General features: G+C 36.3%; 1 protein-coding gene across 2 annotated transcripts in view; it reads right to left on the reverse strand.

The window, feature by feature from the left end:
• Window positions 1–17,380: 17,380 nt before the first annotated feature.
• The window catches only part of DEPDC1B (DEP domain containing 1B), a 131,720-nt gene continuing 128,950 nt past the window's right edge, over window positions 17,381–20,150 (reverse strand). For both annotated transcript variants that reach the window (XM_064376000.1, XM_064375999.1), the window contains exons 10-11: window positions 19,351–19,536; window positions 17,381–18,187 (exon numbers count right to left, since the gene is read on the reverse strand). In XM_064376000.1, coding sequence (XP_064232070.1) covers window positions 18,026–18,187; window positions 19,351–19,536 — 348 coding nt within the window. In that variant the 3' untranslated portion in view covers window positions 17,381–18,025. The remainder of the gene's footprint in view (window positions 18,188–19,350; window positions 19,537–20,150) is intronic.

The following is a 20,150-nucleotide window of genomic DNA, read 5'->3' on the forward strand; positions in this document are numbered from 1 at the left end:
TGACTGGAATTATGAAAACACCACTAATATCCAAAGAGGCTGCTGGGCTGGAAACAGGTGGTAACAGGAAAGCGCAGGCCTCTCTTGCAGCAGAATGACTGGTTCCAGGGGTCTGGGCACACAAAGCTAATTCTGAAAGCTGTTTTCTGAGGGGCCTTCCACAAGCTAGAAAAAGTTGGATGATCTCCAGACCCAGTTCACTTTTGCCTAAAGAACAACAACACAAATCCTGCCAATATTCCCTACAATCTGCAAACTAATGGGATGCATAGTGATAGAAAAAAATAACATATTATAAGAATATAAATGAAGTATTTAAATAAAAAAAATTTTTTAAACTACATAATTGTAGACTTGTTAAAATAAATTGAGCTATCAGAAAGCAACAGCATCTAAGAATGACCAATATGAACTGGGTGTAACTCAGTTCCCTACTTATTTCAACTAGGAGCTATATAAGTTTATAACATTGAACTGACTATGAAAATAGTCAACAATGTAATGGGAATATTTTACATCTTTCAGTGCAAAAAGGGGCTATAAAATCAAGAACATTTTAACGAAATGGGGAATAATTTAGAGATGCTTAATACTCTCATTTTATAATGAGTCAGTTAAAGAAAAAAACCGATATAACCTTAGTCTTGACTTAATGATAAAACTTGAAACCAGGCGTCATGACATGAGTCATTTGATATAACAGGAAAACTTGAAGCTCTGTACCAGCTAGAATGCCCAGCTCCCCAAGCTACTGAAAATTGTCATGAACATTAATAATACTATAAAAAGGGAGTCTGGTTTATATAAATGTAAGTCAATACAAATGGGAAAAGGACCATTTATTGTGATGGATGTGGTCACTGAATACTAAAAGCAAATTACTGAAGATAGAGTGAAAGGGAAAAATCTATAAATATCCAGGCTCCCTGCAGTAGTGAGATTAACCACATGGAAATTAAAGAAAAGCTAAAGGAAAACACTGAGTTCCCATGTGGAGAAAATATTAAAAGCATCTCACTGCAGGCAACAAGATTAAGGCAATGCATTTGCAGAGCCACTTCTAACATTCATTAACTGTCATGAAATGGAACAGTATAGACCCAGAGGCATGGAATATCAGGCTATTGATGGAAAAATGGAAACCGGCAATAAAAGGATCGCTCTTTTACGTAATGCACAAGGAAGGTTCATCAACACCAACAATTACTGAAACCATTGTAAATTCGTCAGTACAGACTAATGAAGGAATGCCCTGTAAAAATGTGGAAAGAGAAACCATGGTGTAGCAGCAACCTAGTAAAAATCCAAACATTAATTCCAAAGAGCACTGGGATCTGGATCAACTGAGCTGGAATATGTAGAAGAGAAAGCCATCTCAGAGATGTTATTTGCCAAAAAAACTCCTCACCTAAAAATAAGTCCCCTGCCTGCCTGGCCACAGTTCATGAAATCCCCTTATTACTCAGTCCTTTACAGAGAGCCATGTCAGACTTTATATTGAAGTATTAGCATTACCTGGACTATATGGAATGGTAAGTCATTTCTAGTTGTCACCAGACCCTTGTTTCATGCTGTTTCCTCTGAGAAAATGCCTCTGCCTTGCCTTCCTCACTGGTGAATACATTCTTCATGGCTCAGCTTGAATATTAGCTCCTCAGTGAGCTATAAATAAATATAAAAAATACAAGGATAGCTCCTTGCATATCCCTCCATTGCCCTGGAAAAATTACCTCTCTTCTGTGTCCCCTGCACTCTATTGGGTCTGATTTCATCATCTAGAATTACATGTAGACATAGACATATTTGCTTTCCTCACTGGGCTGAGGCTCCTTCAGAGTTAAAGTTGTCTTTCTCCCTCTCATTGCCCAACTTAGCACCTGGAGTATTAAGGCTCTACAACAAACCGAATGAGTGAAAGGGTTCTAAGTACTTGCTTAGCTAACTAGTCTTCATGAAGAAACATAATGCAGCCTGGTATAAGCTCTGTCGAGGGCAAATGTTGACATCACAGTGGGGATCCTGAAAACAGAGGTGAGGACTGGGCTGTTTCAGCTCTGAAAGGTGTCACCTACAAAGCTCATGCTCAGGAAACACCTGGGAACAACTGAGGAGGTAGTGGGTAAAGAGAAAGGGACCCAAAATATAAAGAAGGGGCATAAATGGAGGACAAAGGAAACCAAATATAAGCCTTCTCATTCAGAGATTTGCTTGAGTCAAGCCCATACACACCTATCACCGACAAGACAGTGTGGTGAAGTGGAAAGAACCCTAGATCATCGGAGAGAAAACCAGTGTTGAAGTTTTGCTTTTGTAACTGGGAACCTCTCTGAACCTGTTTTCACATCTGCATCTGTCTGCCCACCTCTGCATATAGCATAAGTTTGGCCAACATAGAGCATTCAACATTTTGTCTCTATTAGATACCTTACTGTAAGGTCCACACACTCCATTTCTCCACTGACCCCTCCATTTTCAGCAACTTCTAATATCTTCCTGTCCTGGAAAACACTGGAGTCTGTTCCTTCCAAAATTCAGTTCCTTCACTTTACTGAGAAAAAAACAAATCTCAGAGAGGTTGTGACTTGCTCAAGGTCACGTGCCCAACTGTTCAACTGGCAGTGCCTGCCACAAGTTAAAAATCCAAACATTCTGATTTCTAACTAATATTGGTGCTACAAATTCTACTGGGAAGGACTGCTGGGTAATAATTTAGTTGGAAAGAAGGAACTAGGAGTTTTGCTTTCAGATTGTATTTGCATAGCAAACACACTGTTTGTTTAATTATGTTTATTTAAGGTGTGGGAGATTAAAGCCTCCTCAAGCTATCCCATGGCAGAACCACTGCTGCTTACACACTGCTCTTTACATCACACCATCTACCTCCAGTAAAGTCACTTACCATTTCAGCAACTTCTAAGATGTTTGCTGGGCTATGCCAGTTTGCTTGCTTATTGTATTTTGGCATCAAAAACTCCAAAGGCATTACTTGTAAACATATGCTTTATCCCAGATTGCCATCTCTGTATTTATTATAAAATTCTTGGTTTAGAGATCAAAACATTAGTCTGAGGAATAAAACAAGATTTATCTGAAGGAAAGAGAATAGGCATAGTTATCCTCATATTGCAGAGAAGACAGCTAAGGTGAGGGGCTGATGCATAAAATTATCCTATATCTGTTTTTCTCTTCTCAAACTTATTTGCAAGAAATATCCTCACTTTAAAATCCAGTAATCTGACATTTATCCTGAATTTTCTGTTGCTACATTTAGATAATTGTTCATTTCTACCAGTGGTAAGTCCCTTTTAGGGAGTAATTAGCAAGCAGTGAAGTTCTCTGGGATTTTGAGAAAAACATATCATAATAAAGGAGCTGAAATATTACCCACAGTTATATTCTTTAAGTTTCTTTCTTCCACAATTAATGGCTTACTATCAAATATACTGGACTTAAACATAAAATCCCTAGTTTTTCCTTTATGATGTAATAATTATCAACACAAGGCTGACCTCTACTGGGAACATCTGTCCTTGTTAGATGATGGATCATGACTCATGAAAATAGTCAAATATGCTAAATCAGACACCTGCTAGGGCCTTAATAGATCATCAAATTCAATTCTCTGTGAAAAGGTAAGAGTGATGAACTTTCTGAAATCAAAACCTTCATCACCTTTAAGTAGTAATTGTGTATAATTATATTTGGCATTTTGATAAGTAGAAAGTAGAAATTCAGAAATGATGTCACTGTATGTTTTAAATGTTAATTATTGCCTTAGATAATTATTAACTTAGAACACTGACACATTATTATCCAATCAGATTGGATCACCTTGTATATTCTATTTAGAAAAGTCTTAAATTTTTTTTCTAAGTGTCAAAATGCTTTCAAAAGATTTAAATTATTAGAACAAATTTGCATTTGGACAAAAAACAAAATTTAATTTTTAAAATTATACAGAATCAGTAGGCAAGAAGGCTGATTTGTTGTATTTTCTCTGTGCCTCTTATCATGGTCTAATAACTCATGTGAAGTAGCTTTCAGCCACATGATTCTAATCTTTAAAACATTACTCCCATCATTTGACTGAATTTTTAATAACCTCTGAGTCCTAAACACACCTGATTTAAAAATATACATGCATAGATATGGATATCAGTAATTGGAGGTAAACTAGAATCACAGGTTCTCATAAAATTATGGATTGCATTTTATCCTGCATAACTATTTTTAGCAACAGGTATTTCTGCTATCTTGGTAAATTATCACTGAAATGTCCATTGTCAAGACCCTTCAAAGGTCATGAGTTCTTAGTGGCAAGAGTGAGCAAAAGGCCTCTACATCCATTTGTTGAATTAGTCTACGCTGACCAAAACTGAAGTACTTCAATTTTAAATATTGATGTGGTTTGGTTGTGTCCCCACCCAAATCTCATATTGAGTTGTAGTTCCCATACATATGTAGTTCTCATAATCCCCACATGTCAGGGGAAGAATCCAGTGGGAGGTAATTAAATCATGGAGGCAGTTATCCCCATGCTGTTCTTAACGATAGTGGGTTCTCACAAGATCTGATGGTTTTTTTTTTTCTTTGAAAGAAAGAAAGAAAGAAAAAAAATGAAGAAGAGGAAGAAAAAAGAAGAGAAAGAGAGAGAGAGAGAATGGGAGTATTGCTTTCTTGCCCAGGCTAGAATGCAGTTTAGTAATGGGTATTGAAAGCCTCTTTTATACCAATAATTATACTTGATGTAGACAGGAAGGAATAAGGGAAGAAAATAACAAACAAGCAACCAACCAATATTTCATTTAAAACCTATGAAATGCTATGCAATTACTGAGGAGTGATTTACTTCCAATTATGTAGTCACTTTTGGAATAAGTGTGAGGTGGTAATGTATGTTTTTTGTATTTGAAGTGGAGAGTTCTATAAATGTTTATTAAGTTTACTTGTTCCGGGTCTGAGTTCAAGTCCTGAATGTCCTTGTTAATTTTCTGTCTCGTTGATCTATAAAATCGTTAACTCTTCTTGTTACATTGATCCTTTTGCCATTATATAATGTCCTTCTTTGCCTCTTTTGCTCTTTGTTGCTTTAAAGTCTACTTTATCAGAGGCGAGAATTGCATCTCCTGCTTTTTGTTTATTTATTATTAGTCTCTGATTGGTTGATAAATCTTCCTCCTTCTCTTTGTTTTGAATCTTCATGTATCATTGCATGTGAGATGGGTTTGGATGCAGCATACCGATGGGTTTTGGCTTTTTATCCAATTAGAATATATATAAGTTTAATACTGGCATTTGATGCTAGCTGGCTGTTTTGCCCATTAGTTAGTGTAAATTTTTCATTGTGTTAATACTCTTGTCTTTTTTTTTTTTTTTTTTTTTGAGACGGAGTTTCGCTCTTGATACCCAGGCTGGAGCGCAATGGCGCGATCTCGGCTCACCGCAATCTCCGCCTCCTGGGTTCAGGCAATTCTCCTGCCTCAGCCTCCTGAGTAGCTGGGATTACAGGCACGCGCCACCGTGCCCAGCTAATTTTTTGTATTAGTAGAGACGGGGTTTCACCATGTTGACCAGGATGGTCTCGATCTCTTGACCTCGTGATCCACCCGCCTCGGCCTCCCAAAGTGCTGGGATTACAGGCTTGAGCCACCGCGCCCGGCCTACTCTTGTCTTTTTGATATATTTTTGGAAAGGCTGATATTGGTTGTTCCTTTATATGTATAGTGCTTCTTTCAGAAGCTCTTGTAAAGCAGCCCTGGTGTTGGTGAAGTCTCTGAGTACTTGTTTGTTCGCAAAATATTTAATTTTTCCTTCAATTATAAAGCTTAGTTTGGCTGGATAGGAAATTCTGGGTTGAAAGTTCTTTTCTTTAAGGATATTAAATATTGGTCCCCACTCTTTTCTGGCTTGTAGGGTTTCTGCTGAGAGATCTGCTGTAAGTCTGATAGGTTTCCCTTTATGGGTAACCTGACCTTTCTCTCTGGCTGCTGTTAGTATTTTCTCCTTCATTTCAACCCTAATAAATCTGGCAATTATGTGCCTTGGGGTTGGTCTTCTTGAAGAATATCTTTGTGGTGTTCTGTGTGTTACCTGGAGTTGAATATTACCCTGCCTTGCCAGGTTGGGAAAGTTTTCCTGAATGATATCCTGAAGAGTATTTTCCAACTTGGATTCATTCTCTTCATCACATTCAGGTACACCTATCAAACGTAAATTAGGTCTTTTCACATAGTCCCATATTTCCTGGAGACTTTGCTCATTCCTTTTCATCCTTTTTTCTCCAATTTTGTCTTCTCGTTTCATTTCACTGAGCTGGTTCTCGACTTCTGATATCCTTTCTTCTACTTGATCAATTCGACTGTTTAAACTTGTGCATGCTTCGCGAAGTTCTCGTGTTGTGTTTTTCGGCTCCATCAATTCACTTATATTCCTCTCTAAATTATCCATTCTCGTTAACATTTTGTCAAACCTTTTTTCAAGGTTCTTAGTTTCTTTGCATTGGGTTAGAACAAGTTCTTTTAATTCACAGAAGTTTCTTATCACCCACGTTTTGAAACCTGCTTCTGTTATTGGAACACACTCGTAATCTATTAAGCTTTGTTCCGTTACTGATGAAGAATTGCAATCCCCTGTAGAGGGAGAGGCATTCTGATTTTGAGTATTCTCTGCCTTTTTACGCTGGTTTCTTCCCTTCATTATATATTTATCCGTCTGTCGTCTTTGTAATACCGACTTTCTAACTAGGTCTCTGAGCAGATGTCCAACTTGTTGATTCCCAGCGCCAAAATCTGAGCAATCCACTGCGCCGGCCAAATCAGCGGTGTTAAGATTGAAGGTGCTTTTCTGCCTGGGCATCTCCGGACTCTGCACCACAAACTGGCGTGCTAAGGCCCCAGCAAAACCGCTGCGCCGGCCACAAGAGTCGCCCTGGTGACCCGTGGGGCTCCTCTGCTGGGAATCTCCTGGCCCGTGAGCAACAAATATTCATCTGAAAGTGTGGCGTCCTCTCGTTCTCTGCACTTTCACTGGGAACTACGAGCCCGAGCTGCTAGTGATCAGCCATCTTGGATCTCTCTCTCCGATCTGATGGTTTTAAAAGGGGCTTTTTCCCCTTTGCTCGGCACTTTTCTCTCCTGTCACCTTGTGAAGAGGGATGTGTTTGCTTTGCCTTCCGCCATGATTGTAAGTTTCCTAAGGCCTTCCCAGCCATGCAGAACTGTGAGTCAGTTAAACATCTTTCCTTTATGAATTTCCAAGTCTCAGGTATTTCATCATAACACCATCAGAATGAACTAATAGAAATATCAATTATATTTTACTTGGTTCTCATGAAAATAATTTTTAGTCCTCTTATTTTTTAAAAAATAAAGTTTTATTTGTTTTATTAAACATAGAAATAAATCTATTATAAACTACTCAAGAAAACTACTTTGTTATTACTATGAAAGATCTGCTAGCAGCAAAATGTAAAATTTGTGGGGAATAGAAGAGGGAGAAAAGCTTTTGTTATATTCTCTAGAAAAGGCTCTAGATACTTTAAGCATCCTCAGATCTGAAAGAAGAGCCCCAAAAGAGGTATTATAAAGTGAGCAGACCTAGCCAAATACATAATTATTTTTTGTTTGGAAATATACACAGTTGGTGACATTTTATATAAAATATAATTTATTCTACATCTTCAATGAAGCAAACAATTCTCCAAGGTGGAATTTGCAAAAACTGTAAATAGAATTTTAACTAAATCTTAGATTCACTACTTAATTGTGAAACTTAAATTGCAACATAAATATACACTAACAAACTGAAAGTGACATTTTTAATTGGGTTAGCACCCTACTGTCCCATTACTGTTCCCAGTTTATTTCCTCAAAGTTAAAATTTAAAGTTAACTAGACACTGAAAAAAATCCATCAGAGGGTAATTATTACACTGTTAATAAATATATCCTTCACTTATCCCAGAGAGTATGTGTTCTACAAAATTAAGTAATATATTTCCAGCCAGGCACGGTGGCTCACGCCTGTAATATCAGCACTTTGGGAGGCTGAGGCGGGTGGATCACCTGAGGTCAGGAGTTTGAGACCAGCCTGGTCAACATGGTGAAACCCCGTCTATACTAAAAATATAAAAATTAGCCAGGCATGGTGGCAGTTGCACGTAATCCTAGCTACTCAGGAGGCTGAGGCACAAGAATCACTTGAACCCAGAGGTGGAGGTTGCACTGAGCCAAGATCGCACCACTGCACTCCAGTCCGGGTGACAGAGGAAAAAATATATATATATATATATTTCCAAGTTGATACAAAGTAGCAAATTCTGTTTATTAATGTGGTATAGATCCTAACTTTCAAATCACTTGTGCCCATGAGCAAATAATTTCTTTAAGACTCAATAATCGTGGTTTATGTTTTATGGCAACTTGTTTGGAAGACCCAATGATGTCAAGGTATTATACTCTGTAGGTTATATTGTCTTAAGCAAGAAAATGCAAAAATGATTGCAAATCTGTAAAATTAGATTTCCCTATGTTTCATGCTGAAGTTAGTACTTCAAAATACTGTGATGATAAATATAAACACAGCTGAATCTCTCCTAAATATTGATTTTCATAGGTAATAAAACTCTTACTTTTCTCTAGGTCTTTAACATATGTAGGTTTTTGTTCTTGAAGGTAAAAGTAATGATTTACCACAGCTACACCCATATAATGGAAGACCATTTTAACTGATTCCTCTTTTAATCATGATTTAAGGTTTTTGTGACATTCCAAATATAAGAAATTTTTAGTTTCTTCTTCCTGTATACAAGCAGCTAGCGAACATCAGCTTTTTAAAAGTTCTATTTCCTATAACAATGTGCAGAAACTCTCTTCTATATGTGGGAATCAAAACCAAACTCTTGGATAACATAAGTGCTAAGTGGTGACCCCTATGTCTATTAAATTTGCTAGACTCCCAGACATGACTTCCCTGAAGGCAGATGCAGGAACACAAAGATGTGTGAGAAATAAGAATAAGAAATGGCTGAATTCCATCACCCTGTTCATACACAGAATGTCTTCAACTTTGAAATTTTACTGTAGTACTCTTTTAAAATTTTCTGTATAGAATACTCATTTGAAAAATTTCTTACCAGAGTCTCTTAGAGCAATGATACTCCCTTTGACATTTTTTATTTATCACACCTAAAAATAAAAGCAATTATACATTAAAAAAACTTTTAAAATCATACCTAAAAATAAAACAAATACATGCTCATGTCTGTAGAGCATCAGACTTTGTTTTCATCACTGTCGCAGTATCCTTTGTGGGAATTTGTGGAAAATCTGGTGAAAAATCTTTAGCATATATTTGTAGAAAGAGATCCCCCCCCAAAAAAGGAAATGAATTTGGCAAAGCTGATTAAGACAATGAAAATGCTGCAAATCAACAAGAAATTTAAGATCTTAAATTTTTAAAGGTATAGGTTGAAAAATAACATGTGAGGTTATAACTAAATATCCAAATTAAAATATGCTAAAAACCATAAAATACTGCTCATTGGAAAACAACATATTAGTCAGGAGTCTGGAATTTGCAGTTAGACAGTGCTTATTTTGACTCCCAACTATTTTACTCACAAGCTGAGTAATCTTAGGATATTACCCAACTTTACTGAGCCTCAGTATCCTGGGCTGTAAAATGGACAGTAAAATGAATGTAAAATCCATAATAGTGGATATATAAATTGCACAGGAGACTAGAAGTGCTGAAATGTAAGAACATTCTGAAGAAATTATCCAGAAGGCAGCATAGAAAGACAAAAATAGAGTCATATATTGAGATCAAGAGACAGAGACAGAGTGAGATCTAACATGTTTAATTAAAGATTCAAAAGCAGAGGACAGATTGTGACAAAAGCAATATTTAAACTGATGAAAGACCTCAATCTTCTGACTCAAGAAGCTAAACAAATCCCAAGCAGGATAATTATTTAAAAACTACACACCAAGATATAGCAACATGAATGAAAGACCACCAAAGACAGAGAGAAAAGCAGCCTGCCAAGAAAAGGGCATATTATTGATAAAGAAGTGATTATTTAGAGTGGCAGCTGACTTTTAAACAGCAATGATGGAAGCCAGCTAACAAAGGGATAACTGCAGTATACTGAAATAAAATAGCTATCAACCTAGAATTCTGTACACTGTGTATTAGTCAGTTCAGGCTGCTATAACAAGTTCCATACACTGGGTGGATTATAAATAGAACTTTATTTCTCATAGTCCTAGAGGCTGGAAGTCCAAGATCAAGGTGAGAGCATGGTCCAGTTCTGGTGAGGACTCTCTGCCAGGTCTGACTTCTCATTGTATCCTCATATGATAGAAAGAGGGCAAGAGAGCTCTGTAGGTTTTTCTATAAGGTCACTCCTTCTATTCATGGTCTACTCTCCTGGGCTAATCACCTCCCAAAGGCCCCATCTCCTAATACTGTCACTTCAGGGGTTAGGATTTCAACATACAAATCTGGGGAGACAAACATTTCATCCATAACTTATAAACTCTCTTTAAACAATGAAGGCATTCTTTACACTAAATTATATACAGAACAGCTAAAATAACAAATTCTTTGCTATATATATACATATATATATATATATTTTTTACTACAACTTTAAAAAACATGTAACATATCCCAAATCACTGAGTTATACATTTTAAGTGGGTGAATCATATGGTTATATGAATTATATCTCAATAAAGATGTTGAGGGCAAAATTTCAAAAGTTTACAGATAAAAACAAAGCAAACCTTTACTACAGATAAATTTTAAAGAATTTAAGAAGAAAAAAGTGGTAAAATGTGTGGGTAAGTCTAGTAAACAAAGACTATATAAAATAACAATATGTTATAAGGTTTAAAAAGCAATAAAATATAATACATTATAATGATATCTAACTGGAAGGGTGTTCTTACCACATTAAGGACCCTAAATAGTCTGAGACTAGGGAAAAAGTACTGACTAACTTTAAACTTTGATATGTTAGTGACTGGGCACGGTGGCTCATGCCTGTAATCCCAGTACTTCAGGAGGCCAAGGCGGGTGGATTACGAGGTCAGCAGATCAAGACCATCCTGGCTAACATTGTGAAACCCTGTTTCTACTAAAAACACAAAAAGCTAGCTGAGTGTGGTGGCATGTACCTGTAGTCGCAGATACTCACGAGGCTGAGGCAAGATAATCGCTTGAATCCAGGAGGTGGAGTTTGCAGTGAGCCGAGATTGTGTCATTGTGCTCCAGCCTGGCGACAGAGGAGCGAAACACTGACTCAAAAAAAAAAAAAAAAAAAAAAACTTTGATATGTTAGTATAAACGACATAATTCCTAGGGAATCCAACAAGAAGATTAGAAACAGAGTGCATGGGTTTCAAATTAGCAGAAGAAACCATGAAATTATTTCTAAAATCCAAACAAAGGCAAGAAAGTGAAGATAACCAGTTAGAAAGCATCAGTAAAGAGGCTTTTATCCAAAATTAGAGTAGATTTATACCCAAAATTAGAGTAATCATATTAAATAAAAACTGTCTAAATGCTACAATTAAAAGTAAAGACTATGAAGTTGGCTTCTTAAAATGTAATCTACATGCTGTTTATAAGAGATACACCTAATATATAAATCTGAAAGATTGCAGACAAATGCATTACCAATGATAAAGAATGACATTTTATAATGACAAATAAAAAGGTCAGTCCACCAGAAAAATATGAAAATTCAAAATGAATTTTATCAGAGATGTATAATAATTCTCTCAGTAATAAATATAAATGCAGCCAAGGTGGGAAGACGACTTAAGACTGAGAGTTTGGGACCAGTCTGGGTAACAAACACAGCAAGACAAAATCTCTAAAAAATTTGAAAAAAAAAATTAATTGAGCATAATGATACATGCCTGCAGTCCTAACTACTTTGGAGGATGAGACAAGAGCATCGCTTGAGGCCAGGAGGCCAAGGTTGCTGTGAGCTATGATTGCACCACTGCACTCCAGCTTGGGCAAGAGAGCAAAACCTTGTCTCTAAAAAGAAGAAAAAAAAATACACACACACACGCATATATGCAGACAAAATAAATCAGTAAGAATGTAGAAATTTTCAACAAGATTTTATATAGACAGAAAAACTATAATCACTGCAAAATTCATATTCTTTTCATGTGCACAGAATATTAACAAAAAATTGACCATATACTAGGCTATGAAACAAGTCTCACCAAATTTCAAAGACTCAAATTATACAAACCATTTTTCTGACTTCAGTGTAACTACATTAACACATGGACACAGGGAGGGGAACATTACACACTGGGGTCTGTTGTGGGTTGGGGTGCTGGGGGAGGTGTAGCAGGGGGTGGGGAGATTGGGGAGGGATAACATTAGGAGAAATACCTAATGTAGGTAACAGGGAGATGGAGGCAGCAAACCACCATGGCATGCGTATACCTATGTAACAATCCTGCAAGATCTGCACATGTACCCTAGAACTTAAAGTATAATTTAAAAAATTTTTTTAATTTAAATTTAAAAAAAATGTTTTTTAAGTTAACTAAGTTCCACCCAAGATTCAAGAAAGAAATCATTCCAACCATATACAGAAAAAGGAAGTAATTTTCAGCTTAATTTATAACCTTAATCAGAAAGTCAACAAAGATAGTAAGAGAAGGAAATTTTTTGGCCAATTTTACTCATGAACAATTTTACTCATGATCAAGAACTATAAATACTAGCAACAGAATCTATCTATCTATCTATCTATCTATCTATCTATCTATCTATCTATCTATCATCTACTATCTATATTCAAATAATACGTCGTAATACTATTTATGCCACTCCCAAAATGCAAAGTGGAAAGATAGACTAAAAGATAGAATCTATAAAATCCTCAACAAAGGTAGGAAAGGCAGTTGATTAAGATCTGACATCAAGTTAGGTTAAAACAAGCAACAAAAATGTTATGACAATAGAATAGAAATAGAAAAAAACTTCTTTTAATATTATAAAAGGGTATCTACAAATATTGTAATGCTAAAATCTTCCTCTTTGAAATCAGGCACAAGGTGATGCTGCTGTGATTTCCACTCTATTCCACATTATACAGTAACATCCCCTTATTTGCTAGGGATATGCCAAGACCCCCATGGGTTCCTGAAACCATATTGTTTTGTTTTGTTTTGAGACAGGGTCTCACTCTGTCACCCAGGCTGGAGTGCAGTGGTGTGATCTAGGCTCACTGCAATCTCTGCCTTCCAGGTTCAAGTGAGTCTGGTGTCTCAGCCTTCAGAGTAGCTGGGACTAGATGCACACCACCACACCTAGCTAATTTTTGAATTTTTACTAAAAATTGGTCAGGCTGATCTTGAACTCCTGGCTTCAAGCAATCCTCCCATCTTGGCCTCGACCACTGCTGGGATTACAGGCATGAGTCACCATGCCCAATCCTAAAACCATATAGTATTGAACACTACATACACAGGCATACCTGGTTTTATTGCACTTCACAGATTATATTGTATATTGTATACCAATCACTGCATATTTCACAAGTTGAAGGTCTGTGGCAACCCTGCATTGAAAAAAATCTCTTGGTGCCATTTTTCCAACAACATATGCTCACTTTATGTCTTTGAGTCACATTTTGGTAATTCTTGTAATACTTGAAGGTTTTTCATTACTATTACATCTGTTATGGTGATCTGTGACCAGTGAACTTGGTTACTATTGTAATTGTTTGGTGGTATCACAATCCATGCCTATATAAGGCTGAGAACTTAATCGATAAATGTGTGTACACTGACTGCTCTACCCACCAGCCATTCCCCCCCGCCATCACTCTCCCTCTCATTGGGCTTCCCTATTCCCTGAGACACAATATTGAAATCAGGCCAATTAATAACCCTACAATGGCCTCTAAGTGTTCAGGTGAAACAGAGTTGCACGTCTCTCACTTTAAATCAAAAGGTAGAAATGTTTGAGCTTAATGAGAAAGGTATGTTGAAAGTCAAGACAGGCTGAAAGTTAGCCCTCTTGTGCCAGTTAGCCAAGTTGTGAGTGCAAAGGAATAGTTCTTGAAGAAAATTCAAAGGACCACTCCAGTAAACACACATATGATACAAAAGCTAAGCGGCCTTATAAAGTTTGAGTGGTCTGGACAGAATGTAACACCAGCCACAACATTCCCTTAAGCCAAAGCCTAATAGACAGTAAGGCCCTAACTCTTCAATTCTATAAAAGCTGAGCAAGACAAGGAAGCTGCAGAAGAAAAGTTGAAAGCTAGCAGAGCTTGGTTCATGAGGTTTAAGGAAAGAAGCCATCTTCCATAAATGAAAAGTGCAAGGTGAAGCAACACAGGCTGGAGAAGCTGCAGCAAGTAATCCAGAAGATCTAGCTAAGATCACTGATGAACGTAGCTGCACTAAACAATAACTTTTCATTGCAGATAAAACAGCATTCTATTGGCAGAAGATGTCATCTAGGACTTTCTAGCTAGAAAGAAGCCAATGCCTGGCTTCAAAACTTCAAAGGACAAGCTGACTCTTCTGTTGGGAACTGAAGCTAGTGCTCATTTATCATTCAAAAAATCCTTGGGCCCCTAAGAAATATGCTATATCTACTCTGACTGTGCTCTATAATTGGAACAACAAAGCCTGGATAACAGTACATCTATTTACAGCACATTTTAAGCCCACTATTGAGATGTGCTGCTAAATAAATAAATAAAGATTCCTTTCAAAATATTACTGCTCGTTGACAATGCACCTGGTCTACCAGGCATGGATCCACTAAACAAAGGGATGATTCATGTTCAGAATGGACAAAGCAGGATAGTCCAAGATTTCATAATGCTGTAAGAACAGCACACAACTTAAAACTTACAAATCACTTATTTCTGCAAATTTCCATTTAATATTTTCTGACTCTGGTTGAGCATCGCTAACTGAAACTGTGCAAAGTGAAACAGCACATAAAGGAGAACCAGGAACTTCTGTACTGAAGATCTCCAGTGTCCTGAGACAAAAAAGAAGAAAAGGAAGGAGGGAGAGAGGCAGGCAGGCAATAAAGATTGGAAAGCATATTGTATCTAGATAGCTTTATAAAAAATTACTCCCAGTTAAGTGGCTTAAAACAATAAACATTATATCACAGTTTCTGTGGAGTAATCCAGGCACAGCTTAACTAAGTCCTCCAGCTCAGAGTTTTTCAAGTCTCCATCAAGGTGTCAGTTAGGATGAGAGTCACCTCAAGGTTCAACCAAGGAAAGACCCACTTCCAAGGTCACTCATAAAGCTGTTGGCAGGCTTCCTGCCCAAGCTGGCTGTTGGCCAGAGACATCAGTTCCTTGCCTGATGGGCTTCTTGAAAGGGCAGCTCCCAACATGACAGCTGGCTTTCCTAAGAGCAAGCCAGAGAGAGAATAAGAAGGAAGACAAGCAAGATGGAAGCCACATGACAGCTGGCTTTCCTAAGAGCAAGCCAGAGAGAGAATAAGAAGGAAGACAAGCAAGATGGAAGCCAGAGTTTTTTTGGAATCTAATCTCAAAAGTGATAGCCCATCATTGATGATGTATTTTGTTCTTTAGAAATGTGTCATTTTAGCTCAATCCACACTCAAGGACAGGAGATTACACAAGATACTAAATACCAGGAAACAAGGATTACTGAGGACAATTTAGAAGGGAAAAGCTAATGCTATTTTTTTCCTGGTATGTAGAAAATGCAAAAGAATCACATTAAATGTTTAGAATTAATAAGCAAGTCTAGCAAGGTTCCATTGGATACAAAACTCAGGAAACAAAAATCAGTTTTATATCACATACAAGCAACAAACAGTACAAGGAAATTTTACACCACCACCATTTATAAAAGAATTGAACATCAACACTGATCAGCTGAATAACTGTTGAAGCAAGAGATGGGTACTATCCTCTGAAAATTTTGATACTAACATTTTTTTAAAGTAGCAAATACTTGGGAACAAATCTAACAAAAGATTTTCAAATCTTAACAGAAAAAACAACTTTTTTTCCTCACTTATTTCAAATAAATGAATGGGTAAGCCATGTTCATAGACTAGAAGACCTAATATTGCAGATAGCAATTCTCTCCAAATTGATCTATAGATTAAATACAATCAAAATTTTTAAAAAATTAAATAAGAGGTGTGTGTGTCTTTGTGTGTGTATAGGCTCGACAATCTGATATTAAAATATGTACAAAGATGAAAAAGTCAAAAAAAATGGAAAAAATGTTCAGCCATATCAATAATCATGAAAATGTAAAATAAAACCATAATCAGACACTATTAATCCTCACCACACTGACAACATTTCAAACTCTGACAATAGCAAATTTTGATGAGGATATTAAACAAAAGGAATTCACATACACTGTTAATGAGAGTATTAATTGGCACAATCACTTTGGATAATTGCTATTATCTATTTTTCAATTTCACATTTAGGTGGTGCTTATGTTTTATGATCTCTCCATAAGTATGTTATACTTTTTTCTTTAGGTAGTCTAAAAACAAAAAAAGAAAAAGGAGCAAAAAACCACATAAACTTCCAAAGACAGCAACAGGAAAAGAGATTCTGAAAACTAAACTCTACCTTGGAGTTCAAATAAAGCAGAAAGAATAATTATTCTTTGCTCTAAACAGAATACCAAAGTCTGAGAATGAATCCTCAAACACTAAAAATCGCCCATTACATTACATATTTGGACTGTAAGGTGGTACCCAAATGAATAGGAATACTTTGATATATTTTTAAAAGCAAAATCTGCATCAGTTGTAGGAGGTATTTTGCTACAAAAGAACAGGAGCAAATCGTAGGTGCAAGGAAAAATCAGTCCAAGGAGTACTGCAAGCCAATTAGTGGGTGTCGCTCTCAGCTTTTTGGGTAATTGTGCTCAAAGAAAGACTTTCAGGTGCTCCATAATCCAAGTGAACCACGATTTTATAAAAGGGCAAAGCAACACTAAAAAATTGACATAGTGCTCACCTAAAGGACAGTCAGTGCAAAAGCCCAAATCTTACTTTTTACTTTCTCACAGAAATAAATCACTGATGTGAGACCACTAGTAAAGGCATTTGAGGATGCTCTCTAACTGATCTAAATAAATGCCAAAAAAGAAACATGAGGTATGGCATTTAAAAAAAAAAAAGGTATTTATTTACATTTCACTTACTTTCAAAAGGACGAAAATATATTTATAAAGGAAGTAGTCTCATTTTATTTAACTCATTTATGTTTGACTTAGAATCACAGGTCTAAGGGTAACCAAAGAATTGATCCAGCTCAACCTTTCATCTTTAGCTAAGACTGAAATTATACCATCACAGGCAGATGAAAATCTACTCCATTTATAGGTAAATATCAATGAATATATATGTTATACAAACATCAGCTTTAGCAAAATCTGTCATAACATCCAATAAATCTGCAATAAAGGACACGGACATCACAATGTAGGACATTAAAAAATTTGTGTGCAACAATAAAAACTGGAATTTATACAGGAGAAATCACAATTGGCTACTAAGTCAAAAGCATCACAGTAACAGTACCCAGTGTCTTTCTTATTCAAGTATACACACTATTTTTAAGACTTAAAGTTAAGTCTTAAGGCTTTAATAAAGATATCAGTAACTAGGATATATATACAAACAATTATTTAATAAACACAATGAAGAAGAAAACAAAGAGACAAAAAATACCCTTAAATTTTGTAACAATTACAAACATGTTAACATTATCACTATATATTTGACTCATAAATTTTAACTGATTTGTACACTTTAAAAATAGCATTGAGTTTTATAAAAATACTAATGGTTCGACTTTTTTTTTTAAAGTAAGGCAATCTTTATCTATATTTCAGTAGTCTTTGTTTTATGCTTTTCTTTCTTCCACCACCATAGTCTTTCTCTTAACCACCATTCACTCAAAACAACAACAGTGGTCTCTAGCTCCTGTTGCTATGGAAGTATTATTACATTCGAAAACTTCTAGTTCTTTGAAATGGTTGGAAAGGCTTCTTTAGTGCCCACATTAGCAGCTGTGGTTTTGGTTTGGGTTTTTCAGGAAACAGAAGTGCTTCGCTTTCTGGTGTAGGAAATCGTTCCTGGTAGACTTCAGGATAGGATTTCTGAAACTAAAAAAATGAATGGTCCAAGAAGTGTAAAAAAAGACACATAAAAGCCAATAAAATGAGGCAGTCAAACTTTAAGAGTTCCTGAGCCTGTATTTTTCTGTTTTTGTTTATTTTTGTTAACACATTTGATTCCAATTTCTATAGAGCTAATTCATCTTTCCTTTTTGATCTAAGCTTCAAATAAAGTTCCCCTTTTAATCATGTTTCTTAAAATTTCCCCCACTGCCAAATATAAATAGACCTTACTTTTTAAATATTCACAAGGAATTCTGACTTCAAAATAACGTCTGTTCTACACAGTTAAATAAAATTTTGGCCCAATTACATTTCACTATTTCTCTGTTTCTCCAACTCAGCCCCACTAGCTTCTGCCCAAATGGAAAAGGGAATATTCTGGTGTATATTACTTTGTGAAAAGCTTAAAAAGAGGCAGTATACTTTCTGTTGATCTTCACCACCAAACTCTCCTCCAAAATGACTCTGAGGACAATATGATTAGAAGCCCAGAACTCTGCTGCTCTGTGTGTAATCCCACATGTACCATGTGACCTGAAATCCAGCTATGTAGAGTTCAGTCTTTAAAAACAAAACACCCACTCATCTGATCACGGATCAATCTTTATGAACAGTCAAAATTAACATATGGTGAGTTAAAAATGATTCTCTGGAACCCTAAGCTGTGTTCCCTAACATAAGAGAAATGAAATACTTGTAGTGATACCTGAGGCAAGAAACTAATTTGATAGTGGTTATCTAAAACCAAACAGCTTTTAAACTCTAGACATTTTATACCTGTGAATTCCATCTGATTTGCCTTTCTAAAATATGAGAAGAAATCTGCCCTCACTGATACTTTCTCTGAAATTAAGGTAGATGTTCTGCTAATTCACATCATGTCATATACCAAAACAAAGGACAAATATTAGAGAATAGCAACGTAAATGAAGTTTGGCAATGGTGAAAGATTTACACTAAAGAATACAGATCTAGGAAACTGACCACAACTGTGTAAATCCATGAGACTTCTGGAATGTATGACCTAATATACTTAGAAAACTGCTATGTCTCAGAAGATGAGATTTACATGAAGTCTATTAAAATAAAATAAAAAAATAAAAACAGTAGGGAGGAGAAAAAATGACTTATAAGAAATATCCTTTTACCTGCTTCAGTTTCTTCTTCTTCTCTTTGCTGGAGAGTTTGGCATCTGTTATGACTTCCTCTAACAAGTCTGCCAGAGGTTCTTGAGAGCCGTATGATCTTTGATATTCAAATTCCTCTGGACTAATTTGACGGCAAAATGATGGAGCAGATAAAGTGATATCCATATCGGCTCCTGGGTATTTTATCTGAGGCAAAAGGATTAGTAGTGAAAGAATATAGCATATTTTCAAACAAATTATAAGAATTAGTTTAGATTGGCTGTGCACGGTGGCTCACACCTGTAATCCCAACACTTTGGGCTGAGGCGGGAGGATCACGAGGTCAGGAGATCGAGACCATCCTGGCAAACATGGTAAAACCCTGTCTCTACTAAAAATACAACAAATTAGCCAGGCATGGTGTTATGGGCCTGTAGTCCCAGCTATTCGGGAGGCTGAGGCAGGAGATTCACTTGAACCCAGGAGGCGGAAGTGCAGCGAGCTGAGATTGCATCACTGTACTCCAGCCTGGGCAACAGAGCAAGACTCTGTCTCAAAAACAAACAAACAAACCAAAAAGAATTAGTTTAGATCAAATACAGGATATCTCCTTGTACTGTAGGGATGCCATGTTAGTTCTCAAAATTTGATTGGTCGAAACTCTATACTGAAAAGTAAAAGTATTTCCATAACTTCAAAGTATTATTATTTAAAGCCACAGTTTTAAATAGGATTTTTGCCTTTGTAAACCCAAGATCCATTTTAACAACAAAAAAGCCTGTGCCGTCTTTTAAGATCTGAAATTCAAGTATAAATTAAAC

The sequence above is a fragment of the Aotus nancymaae genome, unplaced genomic scaffold (genome assembly GCF_030222135.1).
Source record: "Aotus nancymaae isolate 86718 unplaced genomic scaffold, 86718_ANA_hifiasm-v0.15.2.pri h1tg000014l, whole genome shotgun sequence".
In the NCBI taxonomy this organism is placed as follows: Eukaryota; Metazoa; Chordata; class Mammalia; order Primates; family Aotidae; genus Aotus; species Aotus nancymaae.